The sequence below is a fragment of the Microcebus murinus genome, chromosome 1, assembly GCF_040939455.1.
Source record: "Microcebus murinus isolate Inina chromosome 1, M.murinus_Inina_mat1.0, whole genome shotgun sequence".
In the NCBI taxonomy this organism is placed as follows: Eukaryota; Metazoa; Chordata; class Mammalia; order Primates; family Cheirogaleidae; genus Microcebus; species Microcebus murinus.
In genome coordinates, this window is record NC_134104.1 from 93,597,393 (window position 1) to 93,615,049 (window position 17,657).

The 17,657-nt window shown below is 35.6% G+C and overlaps 1 protein-coding gene across 1 annotated transcript in view; it reads left to right on the plus strand.

Annotated features, from left to right (window-relative positions):
* The window catches only part of WDR49 (WD repeat domain 49), a 153,244-nt gene that overhangs the window by 86,699 nt on the left and 48,888 nt on the right, over nt 1-17,657 (plus strand). The window contains exon 10 of the mRNA XM_012752204.2: nt 10,265-10,395. Coding sequence (XP_012607658.2) covers nt 10,265-10,395 — 131 coding nt within the window. The remainder of the gene's footprint in view (nt 1-10,264; nt 10,396-17,657) is intronic.

A 17,657-nucleotide genomic window follows, 5' to 3' on the forward strand; every position in this document is an offset into this window, starting at 1 on the left:
ACACTTTAGCTACAATGATTTCTTTCTACAATGAATTCTATGTTACCTCCTTATTTAAAATCTTGTCAGAGTGTCTACAAAATAAATCTGAATAAATCTCCCTCTGGCCTGGACCTATTCTTTATTCTCTAGCTTCATTTTCACCCATTTTTGTGTATATTCTAAATTCTATCACATAGCAGCCTATTGTCAGTATGTTTCCAAGCAAACTATACCATTTTTTACTCCCATGACTTTATTTTCTCCTCTTACCTAGAAATTCCTCCCCAATTTTTTTTCATGTGTCTTATTCATATTTTTTCCTAATTCAGAACTCTTTCAGGTATCTTCTGCACCAGGACATTTCTCTTAACTCACAGGATAGAAGTAGGCCACCTTTTGTCTGTGCCCTCTCTAATTCCTTGCATTTGATTTAACGTAGGTATACATATGTATATGTGTGTGTATGTATATATATATATATATGCCATATATATATGCTTAATAGATGCTTAGTGATATATGTTGAATGATTTAATAATGTTTGTTGGATAGACAAGGAAACTTAAGATTAGGGAGATTAACTACCCATGGTCATATTCCTAGTAGGAGGCAAGAAGCATAGATAGTAAAGTCTACTCTCTCTTCACAATGTCTAAGAAGTCTAAGAATCATCAAACCATTTTTCACAAGGCAGGATACTGAGGCTTGGAGAGATTGGGTAGTTTGGCCAAGGTTATAAAGCTAGTGGTAGGCAGCTGAGTTAGAATTCTATGCCAAAGTCTATGCTCTTTTCATCCCTGCTTTGTGGACTGGGTGCAAATGGAGTCATAAAATCATGAGAAAGCAATTGTATTTTTTAAATAAATAATTAATTGAGTAGGTTTGTCATTCCAGTCAAATCTTATAAATCAGTTTTGTACATAAAAATAAGCACACACACACATTCACACAAACACATATTAGCAACACAAAGATTTAGCTTATTGTATTTTTTTCCCCTTTCCTTCTCACAAATATTTGAAAACTATACCAAGGCTGAAAGCACTGGGTTAGGAACTGTGAACTGTTAGACTGAATGTGAAAAATCATGATTTCTATTATCAAGGGAATCACATTTTATTTGGCAAATCAACATACACAAGGTGGGAAATGGTAAGCACCATCGTTTGGTCCTAAGCAAAATAAATTAGAGAGCCCATGTTGGTATACATATTTAGGAATTCATGTTTAGAAATATGGTCATTCATATCTAGAGAACTTTTCTGTTAGAAAAAAGAGGCCTCAATTTCAGAACTCTTAGACATGTTTCTTGTCATTTTAAGGGAAATGTACTTGGAGACAAAGTTGTGAATTGACAGAGTCAATTAAAAATTACCTGGTTGAATTCTCAGCCATATTTACACTGGAAAAATTAAATAAATACATAATCAGTTAGCTTTAAATTTGTTCAAAGTAAACATGTAATATGTGTAGTTCTAATAAAATCAAGTATTCTTAATAGTTTAAGATTTTATCAATTCCCACAATTCTATGATTCAATACTTACAGCTTCCTAAAACATAAGCTCTTAATTTCTCCCACTTTTTCAGCTTTCTGTAAAGGGAAAATCTCTGTGTCTTTTCCTCTAGCTTTATCAAGGTATAATTGACAAATAAAAATTATATATGTCTACAGTATACAAGGTAATATTTTGATATCTGTATACATTGTAAAATGATATGATTAAATCAAGCGAATTAATACATCCATCACCTTATATACTTATTGGGTTGTTTTGTGAAAAACCTTTGGTTATGAACATTTTATTTCCTTAAAACATCTAGATGTATACATATACTAAAAAATAGAATCTTTCATATAATTTGAAATAATTCTGAAAATTTTGTTGATAGCAGCATCCTTCACAGAGCACTGTAAAAAGTAGGTGCTCAATATATTAATAGCTGTTGATAAAATTTGAGTTTTAAAAGTAATTTTTAAGTGAAATAAGACTAAGGATTTGAAGTTACTCAAGAATGAAACCTATCTATCACAAGATATTAAATTCTTAATAATCACTTTACTAAGGAACTATAACCCTATTTGACTCAACTGTTCTCTATTATTAGGATAAGAATCAGAATGAATATTTCCAAACTTGTGACTTATTCTAGATAAGCTATGTTGAAGGTAAGGAGGGGGTAGGTTTGTTTGAAATTCACAAATAATCTTTAAAGCTAATTTTGTGATTATTTCAGTGTTCAAAATTTGACTTCAGAAATTTAGGTAAATAGGAAAAAAAACAAAAACAAAAGGAACTGATATATATTGAACTAATTCTCTACCTTTGAGGTACTCCTTTTAAGACTAAAAGGCGATGAATTGAAGGGCAGGTATTAAGAAGACTTACTATAATTGGATTAACAACGTGAACAATTAATCCTTGAGGGAACACGTAGCCGAATGTGTTTTGTGTTCTCTCCCTAACAATTTCTACATAATAAATTTTGGTCAAAAAGTTATTTTTCTAGCTCTTTCATCCTAGAAAAAAGGATGATTTTAATCCTTTTGTTTATTTTTGTATTTTTTTGCCCTTGACAGGTAAACTAATTTTGCTCTCACAGAATTGGTTATCATATCTAAATTCTGAATTAGAGATGTGATTTATTTTCACAAGATGATACAATGACTCAGTGGCAGTACTCTTGGGATTTCAAATGTGCAATGTGGAATGGAGCTAGTAAACTCATTCAATGCTGGAAAGAAAAAGTCTCTTGGACTTCAAAAATGGCCTTAAAATTGGCTCATTCTGAACTTTAATTTTACTCTTGGCAAAAGTACAAACTTAAAAACAGTTATCTTTGAAATGGAAAAAGTAAGAACTACAGTGTAGATTCTTAAGTTATTTTAAGGATAACTGTCATTTCAAATGAAAGTTTCAGGTTAGGTTTAAGAGTAAGGTGGCAGCTTATTAGTTCCTTGACAATTTGACACATAAGGTCAACTATCAGAAGGGCTACTTGTTATACTATCTTATAGAACGAATTTTGTGCCTTTTGGTGGTATTCTCTGCATGTATCTAGTATATCTATTTAATATGAGTATCTTGGCAAAAGACATTTGACACTGAATTTTGGCTGAGATATAATAGAAAAGATATAGGATTGACCTCTTCCTTCCCATTCCCACCCTATATTCTCCAATCCCAAGGGTTTCTCTTTAACCAAACTTACCAGCAGGTAAAGAAAAATTTAAGCATATATTCACATAAAGCTATTATGAGATTAAACTGTAATTTCAAAGATTCAAATTACCTAATTGATATTACCTTGTGAATCTTCACTAATATTCTTAAAATAATATTAATATGTTATTGATTGTTTTAAAAATAGAATAATTCATACATTGATTCAGCAAATATTTATTAAATGCTTATTATGATGTGCTAAGTATTATTCTAAGCATTGCTGATGCAGAAGGAAAAAAACAAAATCCTTGCATTCCTAGAGCTTATTTTATGATAGGAGAGACATATAAAATAAACAAATAAGTATAGAACACAATGTCATGCAATTATTAAGTGTTATGAAGAAAAATGAAGTAGGATGAAGGGTAAGAGACTCACAGGAGAGCCTTGAGATTGATAGAGTGGTCAGGGAAGGCTGACCTGAGGAGGTGACATTTAAGCAGAAAATTTTTCCTACATTCATTTGACAAGTGTTTATTGAACACTTAATATGTGTAGGTAGGTCACCATGCTTGCTACTGTGAGGCTATAAGACTAAGACAATCCATGGTTTCTAAGAATTTACAATGTAGCCGAGGAGCTGAAACTATATAACACTAAATATTATAAGTAAAAACGTGAAAGATATAATAAGATGTCAGAAGAGGGCACTATTTCTTTCCATGCTAGTCATTAAGGAAGCCTACCAAAGTAAGATAAGCTCTAGAGCAGGGGTCCTCAAACTACAGCCTGTGGGCCACACACGGCACACTGAGGACATTTACCCAGCCCACCGGGTGTTTTTGCCACCACTGCCTGTCCTGCTTAGCAGCCGACTTGTCCTGGGCCCACAGTGCGCATGTGTGGAATGTGTGCCGCACTCTCCAACGGCCCTCCAACAGTCTGAGGGACAGTGAACTGGCCCCTTGTTTAAGAAGTTTGAGGACTCCTGCTCTAGAAAATAGAATAGGTATGTAGATAGGTAGATGTGGGTCTGTATGTGAAAGGAAATTCCTAGACGTATGGAAAAGCATACTACCAGTGAAAACAAAGCAGCTAGAAAAGTAAGGGGTGCATAGAGAACAATGAGAATACTGTTTGAGTTGGATAAGAAGGCATGCTTCAGAAATGTAGCCCTTGAATACCTTTAACAGTTCAAAACAGCTGCTTCAAGCAAGAAATTGATTTGAAATCTTGTATTCTATTTCCAAAACTCAGGCAAACTTTGCATTCTATTGCTTTAATTCGTCTACCTTTATTTTAATAAAAAACTATTTCCTTCAAGTTTTGGGGGATAGAATTAACACTTAAGGTGTACTATATTTATAGTGTAGCTTTCAGTGCCCTGTAACATTTAGTCATACATTCACATATAACTTTGAAAAGCAAGTATTGAAGAATAGAAATAAAGTATTATTTTAAAAATGCATTAGATTATGTGCACATATAATGATAACATTCATCGAGTGTCAGGCAGGTGGGAAGGGGTAGAAGGGATGGGTGTATTCACACCTAATGGGTACGGTGTGCACCGTCTGGGGATGGGCATGCTTGAAGCTCTGACTCACGTGAGGCAAAGACAATTTATGTAACCTAAACATTTGTACTCCTGTAATATTCTGAAATAACAAAAAGTGCCTTAGACCTAAATATTATTGGGTCTTGAATAGCAGGCCCACACATTTGAATTTTATAATGTAGGAAATGGAAAATTGGTAAATGTTTTTATTTATTTGTTTTATTTCAAAGTATTATGAGGGTCCAAATATTTTTGGTTACATGGATTTTTTTTTTTTTTTTTTGAGACAGAGTCTCACTCTGTTGCCTGAGCTAGAGAGCAGTGGCATCATCAGAGCTCACTGCAACCTGGAATTCCTGGGATCAAGCGATCCTCCTGCCTCGGCCTCCTGAGTGGCTGGGACTATAGGCAGGTGCCAACACGCACACCTAATTTTTTCTATTTTTAGTAGAGACAGCATGTGGCTCTTGCTCAAGGTGGTCTTGATCTCCTGACCTCAACTGATCCTCCTGCTTTGGCCTCCCAGAGTGCAAGTATTATAGGCGTGAGCACCGTACCCGGCCCATGGATCACTTTTCTAATGCTTGAGTAATGGTTATAAATGTGCCTGTCATTTACATAGCGTTCATTGTACCTGTTAGGTATGTTTTTGCCCATCCCCTCCACTTTCATTCCCTCTGCTTGATATCCATTGAAATTTACTTCCCTCTATGCACATGTGTGCTCATCGGTTAGTTCCAATTTAATAGTGAGTACATGTGGTGTTTGTTTTTTTCATTCTTTAGATACTTCACTTCAGATAATGGTCTCCAGTTCTGTCCAATTTGTTGGAAAAGGCATTAAGTCACCCTTCCTCATGGCTAAGTAGTATTCCATGATGTACATATACCACATTTTGTTAATCTACTCATGAATTGACCAGCACATGAGTTGATTCCACATCTTTGCAAATGTGAATTGTGCTGCAATAAACATTCAAGTGCAGATGTCATTTTGATAAAATAATTTCTTTTCCTTTGGGTAAATTCTCAGTAGTGGGATTGCTGGATCAAATAGTAGGCCTACTGTTAGTTCTTTAAGGTGTCTCTTCGAAACTGTTTTCCACAGAAGTTGTACTAACTTACAGCTCCACCAACAATGTAGAAGTATTCCTTTCTTTCTGCATTCATGTCAGCATCTATTGTTCTTGGAATTTTTAATAAAATCCATACTAACAGGGGTAAGGTGATATCTCATTATGGTTTTCATTAGCATTTACCTGATGATTAGTGACATTGAGCATTTTTTCCCTATGTTTATTGGCCATTTGTCGATCTTCTTTTGAAAAGCTCTGTTTTGTCTTTTGTCCACTTTTTGATGGACTCGTTTGACTTTTCTTACTAATGTTTTTGATTTCTTTGTAGATTCTGGTTACTAGCCCTTTATTGGATGTATAGCTTGTAAATATTTTCTCCCATTCTGTAGTTTGCCTATTTGCTCTGTTGATTATTTCCTGGGGTGTGCAGAGGCTTTTTAATGTAATCAAATCCCATTTATTTATTTTTGTTGTTGCTGTGATTACTATTGAGGTCTTTTTCATAAATTCTTTGCCTAGGCTGATATCTAGAAGAGTTTTCCCAACATTTTCTTCTAGTATTCTTATGGTTTTATGCCTTACATTTAAGTCTTTTATCCATTTTGAATTAATTTTTGTGACTGGTGAGAGATGTGGATCCCATTTCATTCTTCTGCAATTTTCCCAGCGCCATTTATTGAATAGGGATTCTTTTCTCTAGTGTATATAATTGTCTGCATTGTCAAAGATCAGCTGGCTGTATGTGGATGGTTTTATACCTGGGTTCTCTGCTCTGTTCCATTGGTCTGTATTGCTATTTTTTTCCAATACCATGCTGTCTTAGTTACTATAGGCTTGTAGTATAGTTTGAAGTCTTGTAATATGATGCCTCCAGATTTGTTCCTTTTGCTTAAGATTGTTTTGGCTATTTGGGTTTTTTCCTGTTTCCAAACGAAGTGTAGAATTATTTTTCTAGGTCTGTGAAATATGACATTGATATTTTAGTGGGGATTGCATTGAATCTGTAAATCACTTTGGGCAGTATGGACATTTTACCAATGTTGATACTACCAATCCATTAGCATAATATGTTTTTCCATTTGTTTGTGTCATCTTTGATTTCTTTCCTGACTGTATCATTGTTTCCTTTGTAGAGATCTCTCACCTCCTTGCTTAAGTATATTCCTAGGTATTTTATTTTCTTTGTAGCTATTGTGAATGGTATTGAGACTTTGATTTGATTTTCAGCTTGCCTGTTATTGGTGTATAGGAATACTACTTATTTATGCAAATTGTACCCTAAGACATTGCTTAACTTATGTATCAATTCTAGGAGTCTCTTGCTATAATCTTTGGGATTTTCTAAATATAAGATTATATCATCAACAAAAAGCAATAGTTTGAAACAATGATACAGTCAGGAAAGAAATCAAAGATGACACAAACGAATGGAAAAACATATTATGCTAGTGGATTGGTAGTATCAACATTGGTAAAATGTCCATACTGCCCAAAGTGATTTACAGATTCAATGCAAAAGAAAAGAAAGAATTTTCTTTTCTTGCCTGCTTGATTTGGCTAGGACTTCCCACACTATGTTTACTAGAAGTGGGGACAATAGGCATCCTTGTCTTGTTCCAGTTCTTAGTGGGAATGCTTTCAGCTTTTCCCCATTCAGTATAATGTTGGTTGTGGGTTTTCCATATATTGCCTTTGTAACTTTGACATGTTTCTTCTATGCCTAGTTTGTTGTTCAGCATCATGAAAGTGTGCTGAATTTTGTCAAATGCTTTTTCTGCCTCTATTGAGATGATCACATGATGATCTGTTTATGTGATGAATGAATCACATTTATCAACTTGTGTATGTTAAATCATCCTTGCATCCCCGGGATGAAGCCCACTTGGTCATGGTGAATTATTATTATTATTGTTATTATTTTTTTGATGTCCTGTTGAATTAAGTTTGCTAATATTTTATTGAGGATTTTTGCATCTATATTCATAAGGGATATTGGTCTGTAGTTTTCTTTTTTTGTTGTGTCCTTTCCTGGCTTTGGTATCAAGGTGATACTAGCTTTGTAGAATGAGTTGGGAAAGATTCCCTCCTTCTTGATGTTATGGTATAATTTCTGCAATATGGATGCCAACTTTTTTTTGTAGATCTGATAAAATTCAGCTGTGAATCCATCTGGTCTAGGAGCTTTATTTTTGTTGGAAGCTTTTTTATAGCTGCTTCAATCTTGTTGCTTGTTATTGGTCTATTCGGGAGTTCTACTTCATCCTGATTTAGCCTAAGGAAGCTGTGTGTTTTTAAGATTTGTCCATTTCCTCTATGTTTTTGAGTTTATATGCATAGAGATTTTCACAGTATTTACAGATGATATTTTGTATTTCTGTGGCATCAGTTGTAATGTCTCCTTTTTCATTTCTGATTGAGCATATTAGTGTCCTTTCTCTTCTTTTCCTGGTTAATCTAGCAAGAAGTCTATCAAATTTATTTTTTTTTTCAAAGAACCAACTTTTTGTCTCATTGAGCTTTTGTATTATTTTATTGTTTTTAATTTCATTTAGTTCTGCTTTGACCTTACTTATTTCTTTTCTTCTGCTGGCTTTGGCTTTGGTTTACTCTTCCTTTTCTAGTCCTTTGAATATGTTATTAGATTTTTTTTAAATTTTGCGATCTTTTCATTATAGGCAATTAAGGCTATGAATTTTCCCCTTAAGACTGCTTTTATTGAATCTCATAGGTTTTGATAGTTTGTGTGCCCTTTGTCATTCAGTTCAAGGAATCTTTTGATTTTCATCTTAATTTCATCATTGATCCAATAAAAGTTCAGCAAAAGGTTGCTTAATTTCCATGACTTTGTGTAAAATTCAGTGTTTCTCTTGATTTCTAGTTTTATTCCACTGTGATCTGAGAAGGTACATGGTATGCTTTCCATTTTTTTGTATTTTTTGAGTCATGATTTGTGGCCTAAAATATGATCAATCTTGGAGAATGTTCTAAATGCTGAGGAGAAGATTGTATATTCAGTATTTGGGGGGTAAAATGTTCCATAAATGTCTGTTAGACCCATTTTTTCTGGAGTCCCATTAGTGTCCAATGTTTCTTTATTTATTTTCTGCTTGGATGATCTTTCTAGTTTTGTCAGTGGGATGTTGAAGTCCCTGGCAATTGTTGGTGAATGTTTGGGCATTAGCCTTATCTTTTATCATGCTGTTTCCTTCCTTCCTGACCTAGAATGCTTTCATCACCCAAATCCTACCTTTCTTTTATGGTCCAGTTCAAATATCAGCCCTCAACTCAGCTTTCTGTGATTTCTACACTGGGCTTTCATTAGCACTTACCATATTTTACCTTGCATTTAGTCATTTTATGTTCATGGCTCTATACTCTGAAGCATCATAAACAGGAGCTTCTTCATAGAAAACAAGAAATGCTTATAGAATAAATGTAAGCATTCCAGAAGAGAATGGTTAATCTAGTAGCAAGATGAAGAATGTACCAGCCATGATAGACTAGAGGCAGTGAAATTAATTAGAAGGATGTTATAGTTGTTCAACCATGAGGTGGCAAGCACTGGTAGGATAATTAGGACACTTTTAAAGTGGTGAGAATAGGGAAGTGAAAAGAGAATGAGGGTGAAGACACCTAGCCTATAGTTGGAAATGCTCATTTGAGATGTGGATGACATAGATGGAAGGAGAGGCTTAGCATAGGCTGGTAGCCAGAGATCAAATCATCAAGTGGAAACAAGATAATATTGGTGCCCCCACAATTTAATTTTTACACTCCCCTCTTCCTTGTCAGGCATGAAGCATTTCATTCTTTGCTCATCCTGACCTGTCCCCAATTCACCAGTAGTGCTTTAAGATACTGACATATCTAATACTATTCTTTCTTTATGTTGAAAATGTATCTGTCTTATGTCCCACTTATCTGGAGTGGCATTTTCCAAATGTATTCCATACATAGTAGTTCTTCAAGATACTGTGGACTCTATGAGAATGGGCACTGTTGTGAGTGTAGTCTGGGAAATCCCACAATGAAAGTTAACATGCTAAATGAGAAGCTTTGGTGAAAGAGACTTTATTTAAACTACCAAACATTATTTATTCATACATCCACTCCCCCCTTTTAATTGTTATTGATGCAAAATCTCTTAGTGGTTTCATTGTATCTATGTGGGGAAACTTTACGTTAGGGTCTTGATGATAGATAACTAATCTGATATGTAGCTATGTGCTTGGTATTAATGGTTGGGAAAGAATAATTAACCTTATGATGTTAAATATTCATAATCTACCAGAAAATTCAAATTGAGAATCCAAAAGAAAATTTAGTGTAGGAAGTTCAGTATTGTGGATGATAAGTGGGGATTAAAAATTTGAGCAGCAGAGTCTTTTAGACCTCGTCAATCATACCGCCCAAGTGGATAATGGCTACTCAATATCTATATCAATTTTAGATCCACAGCTAAATTCTATATCCATTTTACTAGGGCTATTACTTTGTTTCGACTCCAGAACTTCAATCAATTTTTCATCCAGTCTGAAGAATGGAAAGGAGGAGTACAGCACCATGATGACATTTTGTGTGCTGCGTTTTTACCTCCACAAACTCTTGCTACAGGTGAATTGAAACTTCACTTGACAATTATTGGTGACAATTTGGTTAGTTTTGGCTCACTCACTTTTAGAAGGGCCTTTTCTCAGCTGCAAAATAAATAGATTTCTTTTTTGTTTAAATTTATAACAGTTGTACATATTTATGGGGCACAACATGATGTTTTAGTACATGTACAAATTGTGTAAGAGTCAAATCAAGTAATTAGCATACTCATCACCTAAAACATATACAATTTCTTAGTGAGGAAGACACTCAAAAATCTCTCTTCTAGCTATTTTGAAACGTGCAATACATTATTCTTAACTGTAGTTATGCTACTATGCAATAGAACACTAAAACTTATTCCTCCTACTTAAGTAGCTTTGTACCTGCTCATCAGTCTCTCATTATGACCCCTTATCTCCTCCCTCCACCATCCTTTGGTAACCATTATTTTAATTTCTATGAGAATAACATTTTAGATCCCAAAAATGAGATTGTGAGATATTTGTCTTTCTGTCTCTAGCTTATTTCACTTTATGTAATGTTCTCTAGGTTTATCGATGTTGCTGTGAATGACAGGATTTCATTATTTTTTATGGCTAAATAGAATTCCATTGTGTATATATAACACATTTTCTTTATCCATTTATCCATTGATGGACATTTAGTTGATTCTAAATATCTTGGCTATTGTGAATTATACCATAATAAACAGGAGAGTATATATCTCTTCAGCAAACTGATTTCATTTCCTTTGGCTATATACTCAGTAGTGGAATTGCTGGATCATATGGTAGTGCTATTTTTAATTCCTTGATACTATTTCCCATAAAGGCTATGCTGATTTACATTCTGAGCAGCCATATATAAGTGCTCACTTTTGTCCACATCCTCACCAACACTTGTTATCTTTTGATTTTTTTTTTTTTTTAAGACAGAGTCTCGCTTTGTTGCACAGGCTAGAGTGAGTGCCGTGGCGTCAGCCTCGCTCACAGCAACCTCAAACTCCTGGACTCAAGCGATCCTACTGCCTCAGCCTCCCGAGTAGCTGGGACTACAGGCATGCGCCACCACGCCCGGCTAATTTTATATATATATTAGTTGGCCAATTAATTTCTTTCTATTTATAGTAGAGACGGGGTCTCGCTCTTGCTCAGGCTGGTTTCGAACTCCTGACCTCGAGCAATCCGCCCGCCTCGGCCTCCCAGAGTGCTAGGATTACAGGCTTGAGCCACCGCGCCTGGCCATTGATTGTTTGATAGTAGCCATTCTTACTGGAGTAAAGTTATATCTCATTGTAGTTTGCATTTGCATTTCCCAATGATTAGTGATATTGAGCATTTTTTCATACACTTGTCAACCATTTTGTATGTCTTTTTTTGAGCAATGTTTATTCAGATCTTTTGCCCATTTAAAAATCAAGTTATTTGGTCTTTTTGTTATTGAGTTGTTTGATTTTCTTATATATTTTGGATATTAGCCCCTTCCTTATCAGAGGTATAGTTTGAAACTCCATTTTCCCATTTTGGTAGGTTGTCACTTTGCTCTCTTAATTGTTTCCCTTGAAAATGAACAGATTTCTTAAAAAAGCAGTTCTTATTCCTTTTGGTCTTTATTTATAAGGCAATACATTAGTGGTTATGACCATTGTATGCCTGGCTTGATGGCTTCAAATCCTGGTCCTACCACTTGCTGCAGCATAATATTGAACAAGTTATTTAAACTCTAAATCATAGTTTTCTCGGTTTAATAATATTATAATGTATATAGTTTGATTTATAGTACAGATTATCCATGCAAAGGTTTTACATAGTGCTCAGCACATAATAAGCTCATCAATAAATAGTATCTTTTATTTTTATTGTCCATTTTCCAGGAGTAGCATTAGGGCTATTGGGTATGAATCACACCTTGAAACATCACTTGGATGTTTCATAATAGGAACATATTAATCCTTAGGCATAATTTAGACTCAATAATCTTGGTTAGAGACTGTCCTTACAAAGCGTCTACAAATCCAAGCTCTTAAAATGATCCATAAGCATGCTTTGATATGACATACTAAAGAGGATAAAAAATTGTTGCATTATTTCTGGCCAAAGAAAGCAATTTATAGAGAAAGATTACACCATGAACTTTTCAAGTCCATATTTTGACAGCCTATATTGTTTTTTTTTTTTTTTTTTTTTTTTTTTTTTTTATTTTGGCATATTATGGGGGTACAGATTTTAAGGTTTCAATAAATGCCCATTCCCCCCCTCCCCCCAAAAGTCTGAGTCTCCATCATGACCATCCCCCAGATGGTGCACATCTCACTCACTATGTATGTATATACCCGCCCCCCTCCCCCCTCCCACCTGCCCAATACCCTATTACTGTAGCACCTATGTGTCTACTTAGGTGCTACTCAGTTAATACCAGTTTGCTGGAGAATATATCTGGTGCTTGTTTTTCCATTCTTGGGATACTTCACTTAGTAGTATGGGTTCCAGCTCTAACCAGGAAAATATAAGGTGTGCTATATCACCATTGTTTCTTAGAGCTGAATAGTACTCCATGGTGGACATATACCACATTTTATTAATCCATTCTTTGATTGATGGGCACTTGGGCTGTTTCCACAGCCTTGCAATTATGAATTGTGCTGCTATAAACATTCGAGTGCAGGTGTCTTTTTTGTAGAGTGTCACTGGATCATTTGGGTAGATGCCCAGCAATGGGATTGCTGGATCAAATGGTAGATTCACTTGTATTGCTTTAAGGTATCTCCATATTGCTTTCCACAGAGGTTGAACTAGTTTGCAGTCCCACCAGCAGTGTAGGAGTGTTCCTCTCTCTCCGCAACCACGCTAGCATTTATTGTTTGGAGATTTTTTGATAAAGACCATTCTCACAGGGGTTAAGTGATATCTCATTGTGGTTTTGATTTGCATTTCCCTGATGATTAGAGATGTTGAGCATTTCTTCATATGTTTGTTGGCCATTCTTCTGTCTTCTTTAGAAAAATTTCTGTTCAAGTCCTTTGCCCACTTTTTAATGGGGTTATTTGATTTTTTCTTCCTAATTTTCGTGAGTTCTAAGTATATTCTAGTTATCAGTCCCTTATCGGATGCATAGGATGCAAAAATTTTCTCCCATTCTGTAGGCTGTCTGTTTACTTTCATGACTATTTCTTTGGCTGTGCAGAAGCTTTGTAGTTTGATCATGTCCCATTTATTTATTTTTGTTGCTGCTGTGATTGCCTTTGGGGACTTCTTCATAAACTCTTTGCCCAGGCCGATGTCTAGGAGAGTGTTTCCAACTTTTTCTTCTAGAGTTCTAATAGTTTCATATCTTAGGTTTAAGTCTGTTATCCAGCGTGAGTTGGTTTTTGTGAGAGGTGAAAGGTGTGGGTCCTGTTTCAGCCTTCTACAGGTGGCTATCCAGTTTTCCCAGCACCATTTATTGAAGAGGGATTCTTTTCCCCAGCGTATGTTTTTGTCTGCTTTGTCAAAGATGAGATGGCTATATGAGGATGGTTTTATATCAGGATTCTCACATCTGTTCCACTGGTCAATATTCCTGTTCTTGTGCCAATACCATATTGTTTTAATTACTACAGCTTTGTAGTATAGTTTGATATCTGGCATATTAATGCCTCCCATTTTGTTTTTGTTGCCTAGAATTGCTCTTGATATTCGGGGTCTTCTTTGGTTCCATACGAAGCGTAAAATTATTTTTTCTATATCTGTGAAGAATGCTGATGGGATTTTAATAGGTATTGCATTGAATCTGTAGATCAGTTTGGGTAGTATAGACATTTTGATGATATTGAGTCTGCCGATCCACGAGCATGGTATGGATTTCCATCTGTTTACATCCTCTGCTATTTCCTTCCTCAGTGTTTCATAGTTCTCCCTGTAGAGGTCTTTTACCTCTTTGGTTAAATATATTCCTAGGTACTTTAATTTCTTTGTTGCTATTGTGAAGGGAATTGAGTCTTTGATTTGGTTCTCAATTAGATTGTTGTTGGCGTATATGAATGCCTCTGATTTCTGTGTATTAATTTTGTATCCTGAGACTTTACTAAATTCATTGATCAGTTCCAGGAGTTTCTTGGTTGAATCCTTGGGGTTTTCTAGATACAATATCATATCATCAGCAAACAGTGAAAGTTTGATCTCTTCTGCCCCTATTTGGATACCTTTGATTCCATTTTCTTGTCTGATTGCTGTAGCCAAGACTTCCAGCACTATGTTGAACAGAAGTGGAGATAGTGGGCAGCCTTGTCTGGTTCCAGTTCTAAGTGGGAATGATTTCAATCTTTCCCCATTCAGTATGATGTTGGCTATGGGTCTGTCATATATGGCTTGTATCATTTTTAGGTATGTCCCTTCTATGCCTATTTTCTTAAGTGTTCGTATCATGAAAGGGTGTTGAATTTTGTCAAAAGCTTTTTCTGCATCTATTGAAAGGATCATGTGATCTTTGTTTTTGCTTCTGTTTATGTGGTGAATTGCATTTATAGATTTACGTATGTTGAACCATCCCTGCATCCCTGGGATGAAGCCCACTTGGTCGTGGTGGATTATTTTTTTGATAAGTGTCTGTATTCGGTTAGCTAAGATTTTGTTGAAAATTTTTGCATCTATATTCATTAGGGATATTGGTCTGTAGTTTTCTTTTTTTGTTGCATCCTTTCCTGGTTTTGGTATCAGGGTAATATTCGCTTCATAAAAGGTGTCGGGGAGGTTTCCGTTCTTCTCGATGTTGTGGAATAGTTTCTGCAAGATAGGTACTAGTTCTTCTTTGTAAGTATGGTAAAATTCAGGTGTGAAGCCATCTGGACCGGGACTTTTCTTTTTAGGGAGATTTTTAATTGCTGTTTCTATTTCAGCTGTTGAGATTGGTCTGTTCAGGGAATCTATTTCTTCCTGGTTGAGCCTAGGGAGGCTGTGTGTTTCTAGAAATTTGTCCATTTCCTCCACATTTTCCAGTTTGTGTGCATAAAGATTTTTGTAGTATTCATAAATTGTATCTTGTATCTCTTTGGGATCAGTTGTGATATCTCCTTTTTTATTCCTGATGGAGCTTATTAGAGATTTCTCTTTTCTGCTTTTCGTTAGCTTAGCCAACGGCGTGTCAATCTTGTTTATTTTTTCAAAGAACCAACTTTTTGTTTTATTAATCTCCTGAATAGCTTTCCTGTTTTCAATTTCGTTTAGTTCTGATTTGATCTTGTTGATTTCACTTCTTCTGCTGGGTTTGGGGTTGGTCTGTTCTTCTTTTTCCAGCTCTTTGAGTCGTTTCATTAGATTGTCTATTTGTGATCTTCTTGCCTTTTGGTTATAGGCATTTATGGAGATAAACTTTCCTCTCAGAACTGCTTTAGCTGTGTCCCAGAGGAGTTGATAACTTGTCTCTCCATTGTCGTTTTCTTCATAGAAGTTTTTTATTTCCGTCTTGATTTCTTCATTTACGAAGTAATCATTTAGTAGGAGGTTGTTTAATTTCCACGTTTTTGTGTAGAAATGTGAGTTTCTGTTAGGGTTGATTTCTAGTTTTATTCCACTGTGATCTGAGAAGGTACATGGTATGATTTCTATTTTTTTAAATTTCTTGAGATTTTCTTTGTGTCCTAGGATATGGTCAATCTTAGAGAATGTCCCGTGAGCTGATGAGAAGAACGTATATTCAGTGGATTTTGGGTAGAATGTTCTGTAGATGTCTGTCAGACCCAATTGTTCTAGAGTTTTGTTTAAGTCCATTATTTCTTTATTAATTTTCTGTTTGGAGGATCTGTCTCGTGCCGTCAGTGGGGTGTTGAAATCCCCGGCGATTATGGAGTTGCTATTAATCCATTTGCTTAGCTCCAGTAAGGTTTGCTTTATGAATCTGGGTGCACCTAAGTTGGGTGCATATATATTTAAAATTGTTATCTCTTCTTGTTGGACTGTGCCCTTCACCATTATATAATGACCCTCTTTGTCTTTTACTACTTTTGTTGGTTTAAAAACTAAATCGTCTGAAATTAGAACTGCCACACCAGCCTTCTTTTGGCTTCTGTTTGCTTGGAATATTGATCTCCACCCTTTTATTTTTAGTCTATGTGCATCCTTGCAGGTTAAATGTGTTTCCTGAAGACAGCATATACTTGGCCTGTATTTTCTTATCCATTCAGCCAGCCTATGTCTCTTGAGTGGAGAGTTTAAGCCATTCACATTTATTGAGAGAACTGATAGGTAAGGTAGATTACTGATCATTCTGTTGGGTTGGATGTTGTTGCTATGATTTGTGTCTTGAGCCATTGTAATATCTGGCCTTTAATATCTTTGGGTTTTGGTTGTTTTTATATCCGTGGATTATTATTATGATGTTCCGTGCATAACGCTGTTTTAAGTACTTCTTGTAGGGCTGGTCTTGTCTTGGTGAATTCTCTGAGCCTTTGCTTGTCTGCGAATGTTTTTATTTCTCCTTCATATATGAAGGTTAGTTTTGCAGGGAATAATATTCTAGGCTGGGCATTGTTTTGTTTCAAAAGAGTGAGAATGGGGCCCCAGTCTCTCCTTGCTTGTAAAGTCTCATTAGAGAAGTCTGATGTTATTCGAATTGGCTTTCCCTTGTATGTCACTTGCTTCTTTTGTCTTACAGCTCTTAGAAGGGCCTCTTTAGTTGATACTTTGGTCAGTCTGATGACTGCATGACGTGACGTCTTCCTGTTTGCATTGAATCTCCCAGGGGTCCTCTGGGCTTCTTGAACTTGTATATCGAGATTTTGAGCAAGACCTGGGAAATTTTCCTCTATTATATCTTCAAAAAGCTTGTCCAGCCCTTGAGTGCTGTCTTCCTCCCCTTCGGCTAAACCTATGACCCTCACGTTAGGTTTTTTCACATAATCCCACAGCTCTTGTAGACTTTGATCTTTTCTCTTGTTTCTCTGCTGTATTTCTGTGACTGATTTATTTAATTGGAAGGTGTTATCTTCAAGCTCTGAGATTCTTTCTTCTGCTTGATCCACCCTGTTCTTGAGACTTTCCACAGTATTTTGTAGTTCTCTGATTTGATTCTTCATCTCCAGGACTTCGGTTAAAGTTTTCTTCACTGTGTCAATCTCTTTGTTGAACCTTTGTTCCATTTCTTGGAGGTTTTTTGTGTTTTCTTGGTGTTGGTTATTGAGTTGTTGTTGCAGCTGGGTGAGTGTTCTTATGATCCACATACGAAATTCCTTTTCTGTCATATTGGTTGCCTGATTTTGGTCGGTGTCCGTTTCTAGGGGGCTGGTGCTCCTCCTTGGGGGTGTGTTT